The 17,460-nt window shown below is 41.9% G+C and overlaps 1 protein-coding gene across 1 annotated transcript; it reads left to right on the plus strand.

Annotated features, from left to right (window-relative positions):
* The first annotated feature begins 310 nt into the window (after window positions 1-310).
* LOC116719427 (fibroblast growth factor 9) lies at window positions 311-3,407 on the plus strand. The gene is made up of 3 exons (XM_032561939.1): window positions 311-1,131; window positions 2,593-2,696; window positions 2,981-3,407. Exons 1-3 carry the CDS (start codon window positions 723-725, stop codon window positions 3,224-3,226), a joined length of 759 nt encoding a protein of 252 aa, XP_032417830.1. The 5' UTR covers window positions 311-722; the 3' UTR covers window positions 3,227-3,407.
* The last annotated feature ends 14,053 nt before the right edge of the window (window positions 3,408-17,460 follow it).

Here is a 17,460-nt window from a genome sequence, read left to right on the forward strand (position 1 = left end):
TCGCAGCACCTGCACGCCGTCGTCGCGCCCTGGTTTAGGAGTCCTAGCGCGCTAAACACGGGACATCAAAGATGAGACAGCAGAGCCGGGAGAAGCAGAGGGATGGAGGAGAGCGGCGCAAATGAGCCACGCTGCACGGAGGAGGGGATCCGGGGCGCACTTTGCATAAAGAGGCAACTCGGTGCGTGAATACGAGCCAATGCGCCGAGGAGCGAGGTGCAGTTGTGTCTGTGCTCTGCTGCAGGAGATTTTTTTTTTTAAATCGCTAAGTGAATTCAGCAGGAGAGAGAGAGAGAGAGAGAGAGAGAGAGAGAGAGAGAGAGAGAGAGAGAGAGAGAGAGAGAGAACGAACCCTGGTTTGAAAAAAAGGGGGAGTATCCATAGGTGAGGAAGGAAGAGGGAGCGGATAAAAAGAAGAGGAGAGGAAGGGAAGCGGATTGCTGCAGCTCATTCGAGTCAACATAACGCAGGAGTTTAATTCCTCCCTTCCCATCCGCACCGTCCGCAATGACAATCTAATTAGCGGTGCGCCAAAAAAAAAAATTACGCACAACTTTTTCTCCTTCTCCAGTCACTTTACCGGGTCGATCCTCACCGGTAAATATTAAAAAAGAAAAGAAAACCAGTGGATCATCGCTCATCACTCGGACCTCGGATCTCCTGCGCTCGCAAGCAACCATCGGGGGTCTTTGGGGGGTGGAGGGGGGCGTCTGAATCTTGTGATGGGGGCAGTGGCTGAGGTCGGGAGCTTCGCCAACGGGTTTTTGGATAGCTTTGGAGCCGCTTCGGCTTCGGTCGGTTCGCATTTCGTTCTCACCCCAGCGGGGGCCGTGGACTACAACTCTGCAACGGGACTGATGCTGGGAGGACAGGCGCTGCTGCAGCAGCCCCATCACCACCACCACCACCAGCAGCAGCAGCAGCACCAGCAGCAGCAGCACCACCACCACCAGCAGCAGCAGCAGCAGGAGAACCTGGTGTCCGCGGAGAGGCTATCCCGGAGCCTGGCGGACCTGAGCCATCTGAAAGGGATCCTGAGGCGGCGGCAGCTTTACTGCAGGACCGGCTTCCACCTGGAAATCCATCCGGACGGGACAGTGGCGGGTACCAGGAAAGACCACAGCAGATTCGGTAGGGACTGTACGGTTGGCACTAGAGTGGTAGTAGCAGCAGCAGCAGTAGTAGTAATAGTAAAGGAGAGCGCAATAAATACACAAATAAAAATGACCAAATCTGTGCAGTGCCATGACAATATTTAATAAACTGGGCTCACTTTAAAAATAAATAAATACATATTTAAACTAGTCAGGACATTTTAGGAATAGTGCAGGACTGCGCCATTTACATCACAGCACGCAACACTCCGACACTCAAGTCAAGCAGGATCATTTGTTCGTCATTAATCCCTCTGATGAAGGCTGATGCTGCTCTCACTCCTACATGTTCTAGTCATGTGTTCCCAGAGAGAAACCTTCCCTCTCGCTGGGACAAGAAAGATGCTGGAATTTGTCAGCGTTTTGCACATTTCTGCTGTGTCCCCTTTTTGAGGTTCGGGTCAGCAGCTCTTCTTCAGCACAGTGGACTTCTGCGGGGGGGGGATCGCTTAGTGCTTCCCGGGATGCGGAACTTCTTGTTCTCGAGTCAGGCACTTCCACCTCTTGACGCAGTTTGATGTAAGAGCACAGCGCGTCTCAGGCTCAGTGGCAACTTTTGAGATGGGCGATATGGCTCACTGTTCAGGGCGCTATTCTACCGCGCGAATATATGAGTAATATCTATACATGCAACCACACACACATATATAAATGTACAGAGAAATGGGATGTTTTTATATATATATATACGTTTTATCCTTACCTCAGCAGTTTACTTGTGTAGATATTAAAGCAACATGGAGCAGAAAACATTCAACCTCATTCTAAAACATGGGCGGTTCTAGACGGGGGACCAACAGGGGCCAGTGCCCCTGTTACCCTGTAGAGTCACTTTCTTTCTTCTGATTTTCATGGGAACAGAAACTGCAACTGATTGGTTGTTGGGACCATGTTTTGCCTTCACACTCTTACATTTACAATGAATTATAAAGTTAAAATGTGTGTGTATATATATATATATATATATATATATATATATATTATTTCATTGTCTTTGTTTTGTTCCTCAACTTAAAAAACAAGGACCGCTCCCTGCCCCCCGTGTTCAATCTGGTCTAGAGCCACCAGTGTCCGAAAGCGTTTACCCATGTTGGTCAGAAAAACGTTTTTACACACTGACTGTTCTCATGTACACATGGTGCTTCAAAAATCATCACAAATTTGTTTAACTTGACTACTTCTAATGTATCAGTTGTGCAAAGAATCATATACGTCTATGTGTGACTTGAGTAACAGTTCAGGTGCTCTTTGGGGCCCCCTGTTGGTATGGGAGTGCCAAGCAGCTTCTTAGTTTGCTAAAGGTTTGGGACAGATCTGTGTCAGACGTCATTATGGTCTTATGTTGTTGTTGTTGTTGTTTTTTATACATATGGACACTGTACTTCCATGTTTTTGTTAACCTCGATGTAAATTTTCTCATTTTCTTTTGCCTTCGCAGGTATTCTGGAGTTCATCAGTCTTGCGGTGGGTCTGGTCAGCATCAGAGGAGTGGACAGCGGCCTTTACCTCGCCATGAACAGCAAGGGGGAGCTGTATGGATCGGTAAGGATCACACATTTAGTAAATATACACTCAGTGCTGATTTTTGCCGAACGATTCTCTTCATCTACACAGATCAATAATCTAATGTGGTTCTATTGCCAAAAATTAACAAAAAGAAACGTAGAAATGCTTTTTTGCTTGTGCATTTTTTTTATAAAAGTGTATTAATCTCAAATTGTCTTTTTAATTCAGTTTGATTTTGACAAGTTCAAGCATATTAGAATGTGAAAGTGGTTTTTTTTTTCTGCATCACAAAGCTAACGTCCCTTATTTTTTTCTCACAGGAAAAGCTGTCAGCAGAGTGCGTTTTCAGGGAGCAGTTTGAGGAAAACTGGTACAACACTTACTCCTCAAACATCTACCGGCATGGGGAGAAAGGGGCCTTCTACTTCGTTGGGCTGAACAAAGATGGGACGTCGCGGGACGGAACGAGGTCGCGACGGCATCAGAGGTTCACGCACTTCCTACCGAGGCCCGTCGATCCAGAGAGAGTCCCAGACCTGTACAGAGACATACTGGGCCAGAGCTGAGGGTTAAAAGCCGCCTGTGCCCTCATGCAGCTAAAACTGGTCGAAATAGGCCAACTGAGTGCGTCGAAAGTCATCCCTTTCCTTTTTTTTTTTGGAGACGGAGGATCTTGTGGATCTGGACGGAACAGGGTCGCGAAGAAAGCACCGAGTCTAGTCCACGCTGTTAGGTTGGAGAGGGAAGGAAAAATGTCTGGGATATGAGAAGAAAAACGCAAGTGGACTCTAACAAAGGGACACAGAGAAGGTTCCTCAAATGTTCCTCATTGGCCTATGGAAAGACCCTGGTGGCCAAGAGGATAAATTCTTTTATTTTTTGGATTTTTTTTAGTTTTCATTTGATAAAATCCAAATACATGCTCAAATGGACAGGATCTGATAGTTGTGTGATTAACCACCAGCTGCTGGTAGCCTTTCACAGCCATGTTTGCTGGGACTTCACTGCTCCACTACTATCAGTAGATGTTTTAGTTGTTTTTTTCTGTCTAACATTACCGAGGCTGCTATGGCTTGTTTGTGTTAAAAAAAACCCCCAATAGTTTTATGCACTGGAAAGCAGCCATGCTTGTTCTGGAAATCAGCTGCTGCTCAGAAACTACCACTGCTCTGCAAAGTTTGAGAGGATGACGAAACGAGAGACGGGTCTTTTTGGTTGAAACATGAGGGACTCGTTCAGTGAAGGAATTTAGCTGTTGTACACCTGACTGTCCGCAGTCACGACAGCGAGCGTCTGGCTGATAAAAGGCAAACATTTAGATGGATTTTATTATTTATATGTTTGTTTGTTTTTTGCCCTTAGGGCACACATTATATTTATTTCATATATTTATTTATTTCAAGAATATATTTTTACAGGTATGAGGTGAAATAAAACAAAAATACCCTGAAAAACGGATTTTTTTTGTTGCATTTTTTACATTTACCTATTAACATTGTTGTTTTACATGAAGTTTTTATGCTTTTTGCTGAAATACTGTTAAACTGATTCACAACTCTAATATGTATGTAAAATCGTTATGTTACTGGAAGGTCCAAATGAATCAACATTTCAACAGACCAGCCTGCGCTGTTCCACTCAGAAGACAAAAAAAGAACTGGTTAGGATTTTCAGAAGCAGCACACTTCAACCACCAAAACCAATCAAATAAACTGGAAGATACTGGAACACCACCAGGGACCCAAGTGTAGTTCAATAAGAACTGACAGGGCACTGATCAAAACAGAGGCACCTTTTCCCAAAATCTTCCCAGCTTGTCTGTCTGTAGAAACGACTCATGGTCAAAGACAGATGTATTTGGTCACAATAACTACAAGAAAGTTTGGAGAAGTCAGGGTGAGGCTTTCAAACCTAATAATGCAGTGAAGCACAGTGGTGGTATGATCATGCTATGGGGCTGTTTTACTGTCAGTGGTGCTGTTGCATTACACAAACCAAAATATGTTTTTTTAAATCCATGAAAATTAAGGACTTCTTCCAAATTCTTAAACTTCACCTCAAACCAAAAGCTACATGGTAAAGTGAGCGTTCTAACAGAACAATGATCCTTTAAGCACACATCAAAGCTGGTTCTGATATAGGGTGGATTTATACGTTGTGTACGCACAACTCTTAAAGTCTTAAATTTGTGTATCTATAGTTAAGGCCTTTACATTTCTTAAATTCATAGAAAAAAATGTAAATTAGCATAAACAAATGTAAATTAGCATTTAAATATGCAAATCACGTCTTAAATTTTGTCACAGCAAGACTTTTCAATCTTTCTTGTGTGACTTTCCTGTCAGGCAAAGATTTGAGTCGCGTGCAGATGTCGTCCTGCGACTCGTGGTGGTTGAGGCTACCGCTACCTAGCTGCTAACATACATTTTGTTAGCTACACAGATGAGTTTTTTTAGGCATCTTATGGGTATGTGGAAATTTATCGGCAATTGACAACATGTGCGATTTTCTTCCGTAAATTTCTGTCATCATAAAGAGTCTTAAATCTGTGTTGGTGAAACTTGCAGAACTTGTATGTTTCCTCCCAAGCTTGTACGAGCAAACGAGAATCCTCAACAACTTCAAAATTTGTGCAGCCAGGTCTTAATTTTGAAAATTATGGAAGCTGCACGTTTTATCATCAGTTAAGGAAGAGTTCGATTTTGTCATCAGAAGCTGAAAATGTACATAAAAGTTGTTTCAATGATGAGTAAACTTCGAAGGAAAACAATATTTTCTTCAATGCTGTCTAAAGTCTTCTTCTATTGCATCACTTGTTTTATATACCCAATAACATTATGTCACCTTGCTATTTTGATTATTTCAGTTCCGTAACCTTATCAAGGTGCCATTTTAACACATTTATGAGTAACAAAGGATCACCACGGTCTTTAACAGTTAGAAATGTTGGTTAAGCACTAGACAGAAGGATGGGTAATAAATAACATTAAATCATTTGTGAGAGGAGCCACGCTCCCTCTGACAGACAATGCAATTAGCAGTGGGACCAGAGATCTGCTGCTCTCTTTCATCCTTTCTTAGTCATCCACCTCCATCTCTTCTTAACTTCTTGTGTGACTCACCTGTTAAGTCTGGATAACGGTGAGCAATACAGAAGGCTTTAAGAGAATAACAAACCTGAACCGTGTGGTAAAACATCAAGGCAGTAAAGGTGAGAAAGTGTGCTGATGTCACGATGTGGTGGCCTCTCGAGACCAACATCCTTCATCAGAAGCCACAGTAACCCAAATAAAATAAGTGTCACTTATTTTGTGATGATTGCATCCGAAACCTGGAACAATAATCATCTTGCTTTTGTTCGTTCTTGATTCGGGCAGCAGAGACGGTTTAATTGAACCTCTCAGCCACATCCAGTTTGAATCCTCATCACTTTAACATTTGAATCACCGAAGTCTGTGTGTCCTCCACATGCAGACCTTAGAGAAACACATTTCCTTCTGACACAAATTAACAGCAGAACAAGGAGCAGATTGTGAGTATAAAACGTCATATTTATACCTCAGAGAAACAGTCGTGGATAAATGATGAGACATTACTATAAACTCTGATCAGCTTTAAAAAGTAATAAATTAAAGGTAAGCAAGACATATCACGAATTGTGCCAATGATTTTGTTAATCGTAGACATTTGCAGGTAGAGATTATGACTGGGCAGTAGAAGAAAAATTAGTTTTAAGGCTTTCTGCACACATTTAACAGAGCTACCAATACATGCAGCCACCGCTAACTTCAAGACGGCGTAACTCTGACGCTACTCCATTTTTGTTTGCATTTTGTCAATCAGGAAGTTGCGTTCAGAGGTTTTCGTGTCAGTTCTTCCAATGGTTCTTGGCCAAGCGCCCCCACAGGTGAGGAAGTGAACAGTTTTTTTTCAAAGGGTTTGCACCGTTTGACACAGTGCAGTGTGAAAGCAAACCACACCAGCTAAAAATGACCAAATGTTCCCACTTTGGTCCCCAATCCAACCGCGTCTACCAGACTATCGGGCGTGAAAACACCCTTAAATGGAGGTGAGGCTGACGTGAACGTCATTGCCTAAGACAAGTCAGGAAGCTGTTAAAAACTCTGGAGTGGGATTGGGTATGACTACCAATCCACGTCACCCAATCGAACTGATTGCTCGGTGTTAAAACGTATTATCGGAGCGGCCCTTTCTTGTGACACCTGTGCTCTCAGACAGGAGAAAACAAAGCCTCATCAACCTCCAACATCTGGCTCGTGTTGCCCAGATGCTGCGGAAACAACATCTCTGTGAGGTTCGTCTGCACAGCTGCATTTTACATCAAGGAGACTTCGTCATTTGCAGGTCAGAGCCAGCATACAGGCTCATCAGCTCGGCAACGTGTTGCAGATAAGATTACAGAGCGCTGCAGCAGGAGGAGGACGAAGATGGCTACTTTGTGTCTAGTTGGGGCTTGGTTCAGTCGGTGTGTGTATACCACTCTGATAGGGGCGGACAGCGCAGGAGAAGAGGGATGTGCAGACAAGCAGTGCCTGAGTACCAGCATGTGGAGCGTGTGTCGGACACTGATCTTAAAGCTGGGCTTAGAGGGGGGGGAAGAGAAAGATATGAGTTGAAAGTTTTGCAAGGAACAGGTGGGTTTCCAAAAAGAAGAGAAATATTTTTTAAAAAGTTCATGTGGGCTATTGGCAGCCCATCAGGTTACAACCTTCTTTTGAAGTGAGGGTGTGTGTGTGTGTGCGTGTACGTAAGTGCATTTGCACGGAGGTGGAGGCATGTTTATGTGAGTCAAAGTGACTGCATAAATTCATGTCAGCACAACTTGTGTGTGCGTGTGTGTGTGTGTGATCTATAAATCTGTGTGAAGGTGAGCCAGGGGTTCTCCTGACTAGAGGGCTGTCTGACTGATGTGTGAAGGCCCGACTGCGTGTGTGCGTGCGTGTGTGTAGTGCCGAACGTCGGCCCCCGCTCCACTCTTTCTCTCATCTGTGGGGTTTTCCACCGACTGGTTAGATCTCAACTGTGTGATCCTGCAGGTAATGCTCTGTGGAGGAAACACCACAGCATAAAAAACAAGAGAACTACGCAAAAGTTGTGAAAATTTCTTAGACGTTGGAAATGCTCCGTCAAAAAGAAAAACAGTTGGTGTGACAACACTGTTAAAAAGTATTTGCACCCTCACAAATTTTAGAAAAATATGAGTAAATACAAAATTCAGTTTAAAAGTTACTATTTATTAGGGGATAAAAGCTAACCAGACCTTATATAGGAAAATAATTGTTCTCCAAGTCTATTAATGTTGGAGTATTATGCAAAATCAACTTTTTTGAGCTTTATATAATGTTATAATGTTATTCCCTCATCAAAACATACCTGGAGTGTTATTTTTGATTCTTTCATGCATGTTTGAGAAATGCTTTAATCTCCATAGCAACCATTTGGGGGTGCCTAAATAAATTGCTCTCACAAAGCTCCTCCTTGGAGATGTGTCTCAAGTGCAGCCCACTTCCCCCTCACATGCTTTTCTCTCTCAGCTCCTTCAGACTAGCAGCAGCAGCAATTAGCAAACACATGGTGGAACTGTACATCACCTGAGCTCAGCATGATTTAGTAGAGAAACAATGCTGTGATGACTTCCCAAAGGCAGATTGTCCAAAAGAGCAGGAGCTTCTTAAAGAGACAGAGGCCCAATTTGAAGGCGTCAAATTACGAAGTCAAATTTCTTTTATTTGATAAATTCAGGACTTTTATAATAATTGAAGGGAACATAGAGCTATAAAATGCCACTATGTGCCTGGAAAATACATAATACCTCCCCTTGAGCTATTTCTACCACTGGCTGTGGAACCAGTCCATCACTGTGGACGAGCTCGACCCCACTTTCTTGTGCAGAATTATTTTATTTAAAGCACATTAGAGGGTGTTTGAGCATTAATTGTTATGAAAGTCATAACCTTTTCATCCAGAGGTCAAAGGTTGTCCTTCTGATTACTTTTGGAGCAGAAGTTGTGGAGCAGGATCTCCATCACTTGACTATCACAGCCATGTTCGACGGTAGTTTGGACTACCATGTCTGCCAGTCAAACTACCATGCTAAGTCAACTACATAGCAGTTATGGTTCTGTAATACTTTGTGTGTGAGACTCACCCACTCACTCCTCACACACTGTAAAGCTTCTACTTAACCATTTAACTCAATCCACAGAATATTTTCTGAAGAGTCTTGGGGAGGGGTCTCAAACTCCAGTCCTGGAGGGCCACAGTCCTGTAACTTTTAGATGAGCCTCTGCTGCACCACCTGAATAGAATAATTAGGTCATTAAGGCTCTGGAGAACTGATCTACACAAGGAGGAGGTAATTAAGCCATTTCATTCCAGTGTTTTGTACCTGTGGCACATCTACTGCAGGACAGCTGCCCTTGAGGACTGGAGTTTGACACCCAAGACTCTTGGGTGTCATGTTTTTTGTTGTTTTTCTTTTTGTTTGAAGGTGGTATTGATCACCTCTCCCTTTTCAATCTATGCCCCACACAGTGAGTGTATGGCACAGTCCACACAAGTGTTCAATCAAATCAATCAAATTTTATTTGTATGGCACATTTCAGCAGCAAGGCATTTCAAAGTGCTTTACATCATATCAAACACAGAAACACAATGCAACATAGAATCAACAGTAAAAACACGACATTAAGTCAGGTTCCATCAATAAGTTTGTAACTGATTACGTTTCAAATACAATCCTAAACAGGTGGGTTTTTAGTCGAGTTTGCATCCATAGAAGGTTTACCTGTTACACTCCTACTGTGTTATATGGAACAAAATACCTATTGCTATTTTCTTGTATACTAGCACTTCCCTTTGCGTGAGATTAACGCACCAATGAATGACTCAGCAGATATCAGACAAAAAAAAAAAGAAAGAGAGAAGGAAATACATGATGGGTTCTTCCTAAAATTCTTAGACATATGAGCCAGGACTGACGCATCGCACCTGAATGAATGACCTAATCCCCCTAACTATGACCTGCCCACCTGCAGTTACATCACTATAAACCTCCATTGTGCAACAGGAAAAAATGCTTCAGTGAGTCAGACAAAAAAAAAAGAAACAGGGAACCCAATATCAACATGTTTTAACTATTTTTGGCTTGGAAGACTTACTTATTAGCTTTTTATTATTTAAAGTCCAGCAGTTTCAGGGCAACACATTGAAGCATTCACCCGTAATGATCATTCACACTTGAAGATGGTCTTTTAGAAAAACTTTTGTTGTTTCCTTGCGAACTCATAAGTAATTCGGTCATAAATTTGGTTTCCAAAACAGATTTAATCAACTGACCAATCACATCTCTGCTAGGGTCCTGTCAGATTGTCAAATATTTTCTAAATATTACAAATAAATTGCAGTAAATTCTTTCAAACGCTGTGATTATTCCACAGATTTCTGTGAAATTATAGGGAAACAGAATCATGAATGGCATGATGTGATTTGAATTTTGTATTTTTGTGGGAGTGACTTTTTGTCTGCTTTCCTGCATTTGGATTCATCCTGCCCCCTGAATCAATACTTTTTAGAGCCAACTTTTGATTCAACTACAGGTGCAAGACTAGAGGGTTACATGAGTACTAGCTTTACACACCAAAAGACAAAAAAAAAAAATCACATTCTTCTTTGTAAAATAGCTGGAGGTCGGTCAGATTGGATGGAAAGTGTCTGTGAAGATCAGTTCTCGAATTCTGACAAAGATTCTCGCTTCAGCTTAGACCCAGATTTAGACCGGACTAATTTAACACACAAACTATGCATCTGCTTTTTGAATGTGCAATCAAACTCTGATGCGGATCAAAAAGGCGAACTCTGGCCCGCCTGAAATCGCAGGTCTCCGTTTGATTGAAGTGAACGCTTGACGCGAATGCCAAGCGGACCGGAGATCGCTCCAGAAGTGGAAGAAAAGAGTTGACAAAGATCAGACATTTTTGCTAAAGCTTTTAAAAGAGGGTGTGCTTTAATTCTGCTATTGCTAGGAAAATAACGTGACGAAAGTACCTGTCAGATTGTTTCGGAGCAAACAACTGAGTCAAACCACATCACAAACGAGTAAATAAACCAAATGTCTGTGACTTGTAGCTCCACGCCCTGCTGTTCTTTTCTCTACGCTTCAATGAAAGAGTGTTACTTGACATTTCTGACATGCTGCAGATGGAAGATTCCCACTGCTGCGCATATTTTCAGCCCTGCGATCACCAACAGAGCTCAGCAGCTATGGGGACATGAGGCTGAGCAGAAGGCACATCCCAGGTCAGATACTCTCACCACCACCTTCAACTCAGACCACAAACAACATAAAACAAGACGGTTTGGGCATAAAGGAGGACGATCCACACAAGCCACATTAAAATGTTTACATCAAAAGTCTCATCTCTCATCGTCATGAACATTATTCTTAGTTTAAGAAACACTTTACTTGCTCCCAAATTGCAAAATGAGCTCGGTGCATTAGAAATAATCACTTTCTGAACACATCCGAAGTACTGTAATTTGCAGCGTGTACGGAATCTTAAAATCAAAGCTTGTTTACGATCGGAAACGGTTCACACTTTAATTAACTCATATGACAAAATTGTGCTGGCAGTCGCTCTACAGTTCTCATTCACTCTCCTTCTGTTGTAATTTAATCATTAATTTCTAATAGTTTGTTCTCCTTTTTATAACGTTTCTCTTGGCTGCACTGCTTTCCGTACGTGTCTGCAGGGACTATGGATGTTTCATCCAATCCAGTTTCAGTCTCTACGTGGTACCAGGGACAAGCTAATCTGCCTAAATCCGTCAAAATCATTAGTGTGGTCATACTTTAATAAAACTATTGCTGGGTTGCAGACAAGTGACCCGGATGATATTCAAATGGAGGCCCGGAAGTGAATTTTGTCATGAAGTACGGGTGGTGTTGGTGGTGAGGCAGACGCAGCGGACCCAGGTAAGATGAATTATGATGTTTTTTTAATGAAAATAACTAGTCCAAACAACGAACAGCAGGAACATGGACACACTGACGACGAATAAGCTAACATTGACGAGGACCCGACGAGGAACAAGGAACACAGGTGGAGTTAAATACACGGGAGGGTAATCACAGAGACGAGACACACCTGGGAACAATCAAGGGGAGGACAGGACAACGAAGAGACTTACGGACACAGAAACTCTAAATAAACACAGAAAAACACAGATCCTGACAAATTTCTTCTGTACAAAACAAAGCAAAATGGATCACAATCAGTAGCTAATACCCTAAATAGGCTGGAACAGACAAGGCATCTCGAAAAAATGTGCGTATATTTAGGATATGATCCATATTATCTCTGTAAAAAAGACTTAAATTAAAATCTTGAGGATTTACCCGGTGTCAAGGTGATCCACATAACTGGAGCTGCAGACCTCATAATATACCACGAGCCAGAAGAAAACTTTCAAAAGCCTGGAGAATACAATCATTTAGTTTCAAGTTGGGTCAAATTCAGGATCAAAAGAAGCATTAAATGGCTGTGGACTTGTTTCTGTCGGATGAGTAGTGAGTTGTGCTAATTTAAGTAATTAGTCTATGACAGGGGTCACCAACCTTTTTGAGACTGGGAGCTACTTCACGGGTACAGAGTAACACGAAGGGCTACTTGTTTGATACAGACATAAATTTTCTTGGCTCAGCCATTATAATAAGAGTATATGGACATATGATTGCATGCTGCCTGATCATATTAATGTTGGGGACTACTGACAATAGTTAGCAGTAATAATTTACCATGCAGCTATGGTTAATTGCTATTATGTGATCAAAAATTCTTAGTTCAGAGTTTTCAGTTTGATTCCCTTTTGGAGCTTTTCTGTGTGATTCTAAATTGCCCACAAGTGACTGAAGAGTCTGGATTGGTGCAGCTGTACAGATTTTCCTTTAAATAAAAAAAGAAACGTTATTGTATTTTTTTATTATCCAACCCTCTTTACTATTAACAAAATTGTGGAGAGAAGAAAAAGTTATTTTGTGCCAAAACATCTTGTATGTAGCGCACATCATTGTGAGTCTGTGGGGGTCAAAGGGCACGCGAAAGCTTAAATCTGATTGGTCAGTATGCTTTTTCTGTGAGCTAAAAATGATGAGTGGAGTTTGAACCTCCCATGGTTCTAAGATCCCACCTGAGCTTTTTACAGTGTGCAGTTCTGGCGAGTCGCCGGTTTATTAGCTTTGTTTGTGGTTTCACAAACTTAAAAGCTGACGGGTCACCAGCTGGCTGACACCAGCAGATGTCGGAAAAAAAACTGTCCGACAGATTGGAAGGTACGTACAAAACTATCACTGCACCTGACCTGCAAGAGCACAACCACCTCTCCAAAGCTCATCATGTGGCGTCGCACAAAAGCCGCACAAACCTAAACCACTAAAGCAGCGCACCCTTTTTTTCGTTTTACACAAACGATGCTAAATAATAAAGACATGGAAGCGAAGCCGACCCGTGTGATCCACGGAAAGAGGAGGATGTTGATTCCCAGGTTCAGGTGGTGTCAGACGTCCAAAGGAGGAGAAGGTGAAGCAACAATGTTTGCTTAATTTCTACTCTTTTGGGGAACGTTTCGACTAGATTAAATTGTTTAACTCGCAGTCTTAGCGCGACGCTCAGGAAGAGCAGCAGATGTCAGCCGACAGGCGACCATCAGCTCTCCAGTTCGGGAAACATCAAAGAAGCTCAGAAACCGACGACCCGCCAGAACCGACACGGTAAAAAGCTCCGCCGGGATCCAAACGACCGCTCTTAGAGCTACGGGAGGTTCAAACTCCTGTCATTCATTTTTATCTAAAGCGCCAAGCCGCCAACTAAACAAAATCAAACTGACCAATCAGATTTAAGCTTTGGCGTGCCCTTCCCCTCCCCCCACAGACTCAGACGTGCGCTACGTACAAGATGTTTTGACACATAAGATCTTTTTTTTTTCTCCACAATTTTGTGAATTGTAAAGAGGGTTCGATAATAAAACTTTCAGAAATTATTATTTTCTTTTTTTACTTCAAGGAAAATCTTAAGGTAGGCAGAGTGGGTGCAGCCGTACAGCTGCAGGCGCTGCTGCCCTCCGATAAAATCCTGCAGGCGTCTGCGCAGTTCTGAACTTTAACCATAGAAAAAAAACTTTATGCATAAAGCAATTAATTTTAACATTTTTTTGTAATTTGCTTTAAAAAAAATTCTAATATAAACAAATGTTATTAATTCAATGTAAAAACATTAAATTAAATAATTTCGTTGGCAGTGCTCCCTAATGACAATGGCTATTTTTAGAACTTGCTCTGCGGGCGACTGACAAGGTCCCCTCGGGCGACCGGGGGCCCGCGGGCACCGTGTTGGTGACCCCTGGTCTATGATAACGATGCTACCGCTAACAACAAACTAAACCCATGTTATTTGTATGAGCTTGGACCTGCCGGTAAATCATTTATTTAGCTTCTGTAAACCCAAATTCAGGCTGGAGTTGTACGTTAATGTTGAGTCGTTGTAGGACTCTGGATACAGGTCCAAAGTAGGTCAACCATTCACAGCGATCTACAGAAACCCCATGTGCGTGTCAGAATATAGTTTGTGTCCAGACACGAAGCATGTGGGGGAATAATCACAGCTCACTGTGACTGTATGGTTGGGTAGGTTTTATTGAATTTATTTTGCTTTTTTTGGGGGGGGGGATTAAAGTCCCACTGAATAAACATTATATTTTCTGTCCGTGACTCGGCACTGAGCTAACTGCAACAACATTAGCACTCAGAGGACAACCACGCTAGGGCATAAAAATAATATATCTTACCTTACATATGAATGTTTGTCCTTCTATGTAACTATCCAATAAAATATCTGAAAAAATATAATTAAACGATGCAATCAGAACCTGTTAGAAGGTGGAGCTGCAAAGTCTGGTGTTGTTAGTTTCCACACCTCCTGTTTTTAGCTGTAGATTGCTGATCCCCTTCCTCCTCTTTTTTCGGTAAGTCTTTTAAAATTAACTCACTTGTGACCAACTATCTTCGAAACACGAAAATAACGTTTATCTTTTTTTTCTATTAGAACGGTTGGAACAACCGTACAGAACAGAGACTTTAGGCATTTTGATGTTGGATCAACAGAAATAAATGGGCCGCATTTACTTCCTGCCCTCCATCTGCATTTGGGTGACGTCGGTGCTACATCATCTGAAACCCAGCAATAAAGCAGCGCTTTTTTTTTTAAACCAATCAGGTTTTAAATTTGCCCCACTGGGCCAGTTAGAACGTCCACAATGTCGTCATAGGTTTTCTGGCCTCTGATTGGATGGTCAGAGCCAAGCTAGGACCTGCAAATGTTGCTAGCAAAGCCCATCCTTGTGCACATTAATACTTAATAAATTTTTTTGAATTTTATGTCCACAATGTCTGGCAGAGAAGGAGAAATTTATTTGAAAAAAAAATGTCAAGGTGGACTTTTTTCAGAAGAATTGGACATCGTTAAAGAAATAAAGTGAAAGAAGAATTGGACCCTGTAACATGACCAACTGTGAGAAGAGGGGTAAACTTTGTACGGAATGATGTCAGACACTGAGGGTGTCCTTACTTTTCTTGCTTAGTTTGGTTGTTTTGTTCTGTTAAATGAGTAGAGCAAGCTTAATGTTTTTGTTAATTAAGTGCAAATGAATCCCTTATTTAGCCAGAGGTTAAAGAAAGCAACATTAGACAGCAATATTTTTAAGCATTTCTACAACAGAATTTTTAATTGGGTGACCTAATTATTTTTTGTAACTTGTAATTAATTGAGTCTCTTTTTTTTCATTTTTAACTCCCCAGAGGTTGTCAAAAAACTTCTTGTGATTATGAAATACCAATTCTCATCCTTCCAGAAATAGTCTGCAGTCCCCTTAAAAACAGCCAGAGCAGCACTTTCCTTATCGGTGTTAAGCCAACCGGTCTCTGGGGAAACACACATATAAACACACACATGGTGGAAGTAATTAAAGCAAGTGGAGCTAAATTGAAGTATATTGAACTCATCTCTCACGCGCTTCCCGCTCTGTCGATAGATCACTCGCCAAGCACTATTGACTGCCTCCTGCTGCAAAGCCCTCTGTGCTCTCTGTCAGATGCTAGGACAGGCTTGAGAGATACACAAGATGTTTTAAGCTACTAAATCACTTATTTTTACTTTTTTTGTTAATTTCATGATTTCCTTCTTTCTGTTACCTGATTTTTCACGTTTTGCTACCAGCTCGTCGTTTCCAAATCCCTTTATCTTCTCTCCTTCTTGCCGCGGTGGATAATGATTTTTGCCAAATGAAAGTCTTGCACTTCTCCGCCCCACTAGATTAGCAGATCAATGTAACTGCATTTGTGTGCTCACTGAAGGAGAGATGCTTCCACATGTTCAGAGTGTACAGTCATCATAAAAACCTAATAACACAGGTGCTCCTACAGGGACAGGAGGAAAAAGTGACAGCAGAGGTTTTCTCCAAACGGCAAAGGGGAGTAGAAAGTCATGGATTTTCTTTTTCTTTCCGCACTGAATAATTGGTGTGGATTTTCCTCAGGGTCTTGACATGACAAATGTGTGTCAAACGCATCATTGATGGCGGAGGAGAAGAATGCCTCTGCCGCTCCTTTGAAATGCATTTCCCCTGTGTCTTCAGTCCCAACTGCTTGATGTGAATTCAGTTGAAGATTAATTGATTATCTCAAACGCGTAATCAATACTAAGTGGGTCGACGTGTTTGCCTGCAACTGTGTGAGTGTGCTGTGAAGCTGTTTGCACGCTCACATTTCAGCCTTCTACTACTTTATGAGGGGATTTCAAAGTTTTCAAATGACGCACAACTTTAACCCTGCCAAATATTAACTCCTACGCACCGTTGTGTGTATGTTTAATATATTCTTGTCCTACGCTAGTCGCTTCGTGCAGATTGTCTGGACTCTCGGGTGTTGATAAACGATTGCGTTCTGGATTCATGGACTCTGTTGAAGTTAAAAATTTTACCCAATTGCTAACACTTGGCTGCGACGTATGTAATGTTCCAGTTCGCTATGAAGCTTACCAGAAATTGCCAACCGACCTCCACTGCGAAGAGAGAAGTGCTGAACCAAACGAGGCAGCTGTTAATGCTAATTCATTGTTTGTTAGCGTGGCCAACATGGACTGAACGGCTTCGTTCACTTCCTCCACTGACACTGCTACAGCTGCAGGCAGAGTGCAATACTAAAACAACGCAGGAAATCGATGTCAACGTTCACAATTTCTCCTTCTGTCTGCTGATTTGGCCAGTAGAAATTCTGCTGGAGACAGTCCTCCTGAAGAGGAGAAAGCCCAGGATGTGTGGTGAGTGAGAATTTTTCCGATGGGAATAGCACAGAACGGCAATGGCCAGGCAACAAAAATGGTTACAGTTCTGTGAAATACATCTATTTCAATATGGATGAAAAAGCTCAACATTTTATTTAAAAAAAAATCAAGTTCCATTATGTGAATCTTTTTTTCATCATTTCAATTTGCGTAACTCTGTGGTTAATGGAAACGCAGCTTGTGAAGGCAGGTGAGGGAGTGTTGTATCTATTTGGGTTATACTAACACTTCGACCACTTCAGTAGCTGCTGTCACGCTAAAACCTACCTGTGGCTATCAGCATAATTAGCTAACAAGTGCTATTTACTTTACTTTAACTTCACACTCACATTTCAGTCGTCGTTTGATCACCGTGTTCTACATCTTCCAAATATCCATCTGTCTTT

Source organism: Xiphophorus hellerii, chromosome 5, assembly GCF_003331165.1.
Source record: "Xiphophorus hellerii strain 12219 chromosome 5, Xiphophorus_hellerii-4.1, whole genome shotgun sequence".
Classification (NCBI taxonomy): Eukaryota; Metazoa; Chordata; class Actinopteri; order Cyprinodontiformes; family Poeciliidae; genus Xiphophorus; species Xiphophorus hellerii.

Coding starts and splice junctions, on each gene's coding strand:
- LOC116719427 (XM_032561939.1), top strand. CDS start 723: ATGGGGGCAGTGGCTGAGGTCGGGAGCTTCGCCAACGGGTTTTTGGAT. Junction 1,132..2,592: donor GAAAGACCACAGCAGATTCG/GTAGGGACTGTA, acceptor TTGCCTTCGCAG/GTATTCTGGAGTTCATCAGT. Junction 2,697..2,980: donor AGGGGGAGCTGTATGGATCG/GTAAGGATCACA, acceptor TTTTTCTCACAG/GAAAAGCTGTCAGCAGAGTG.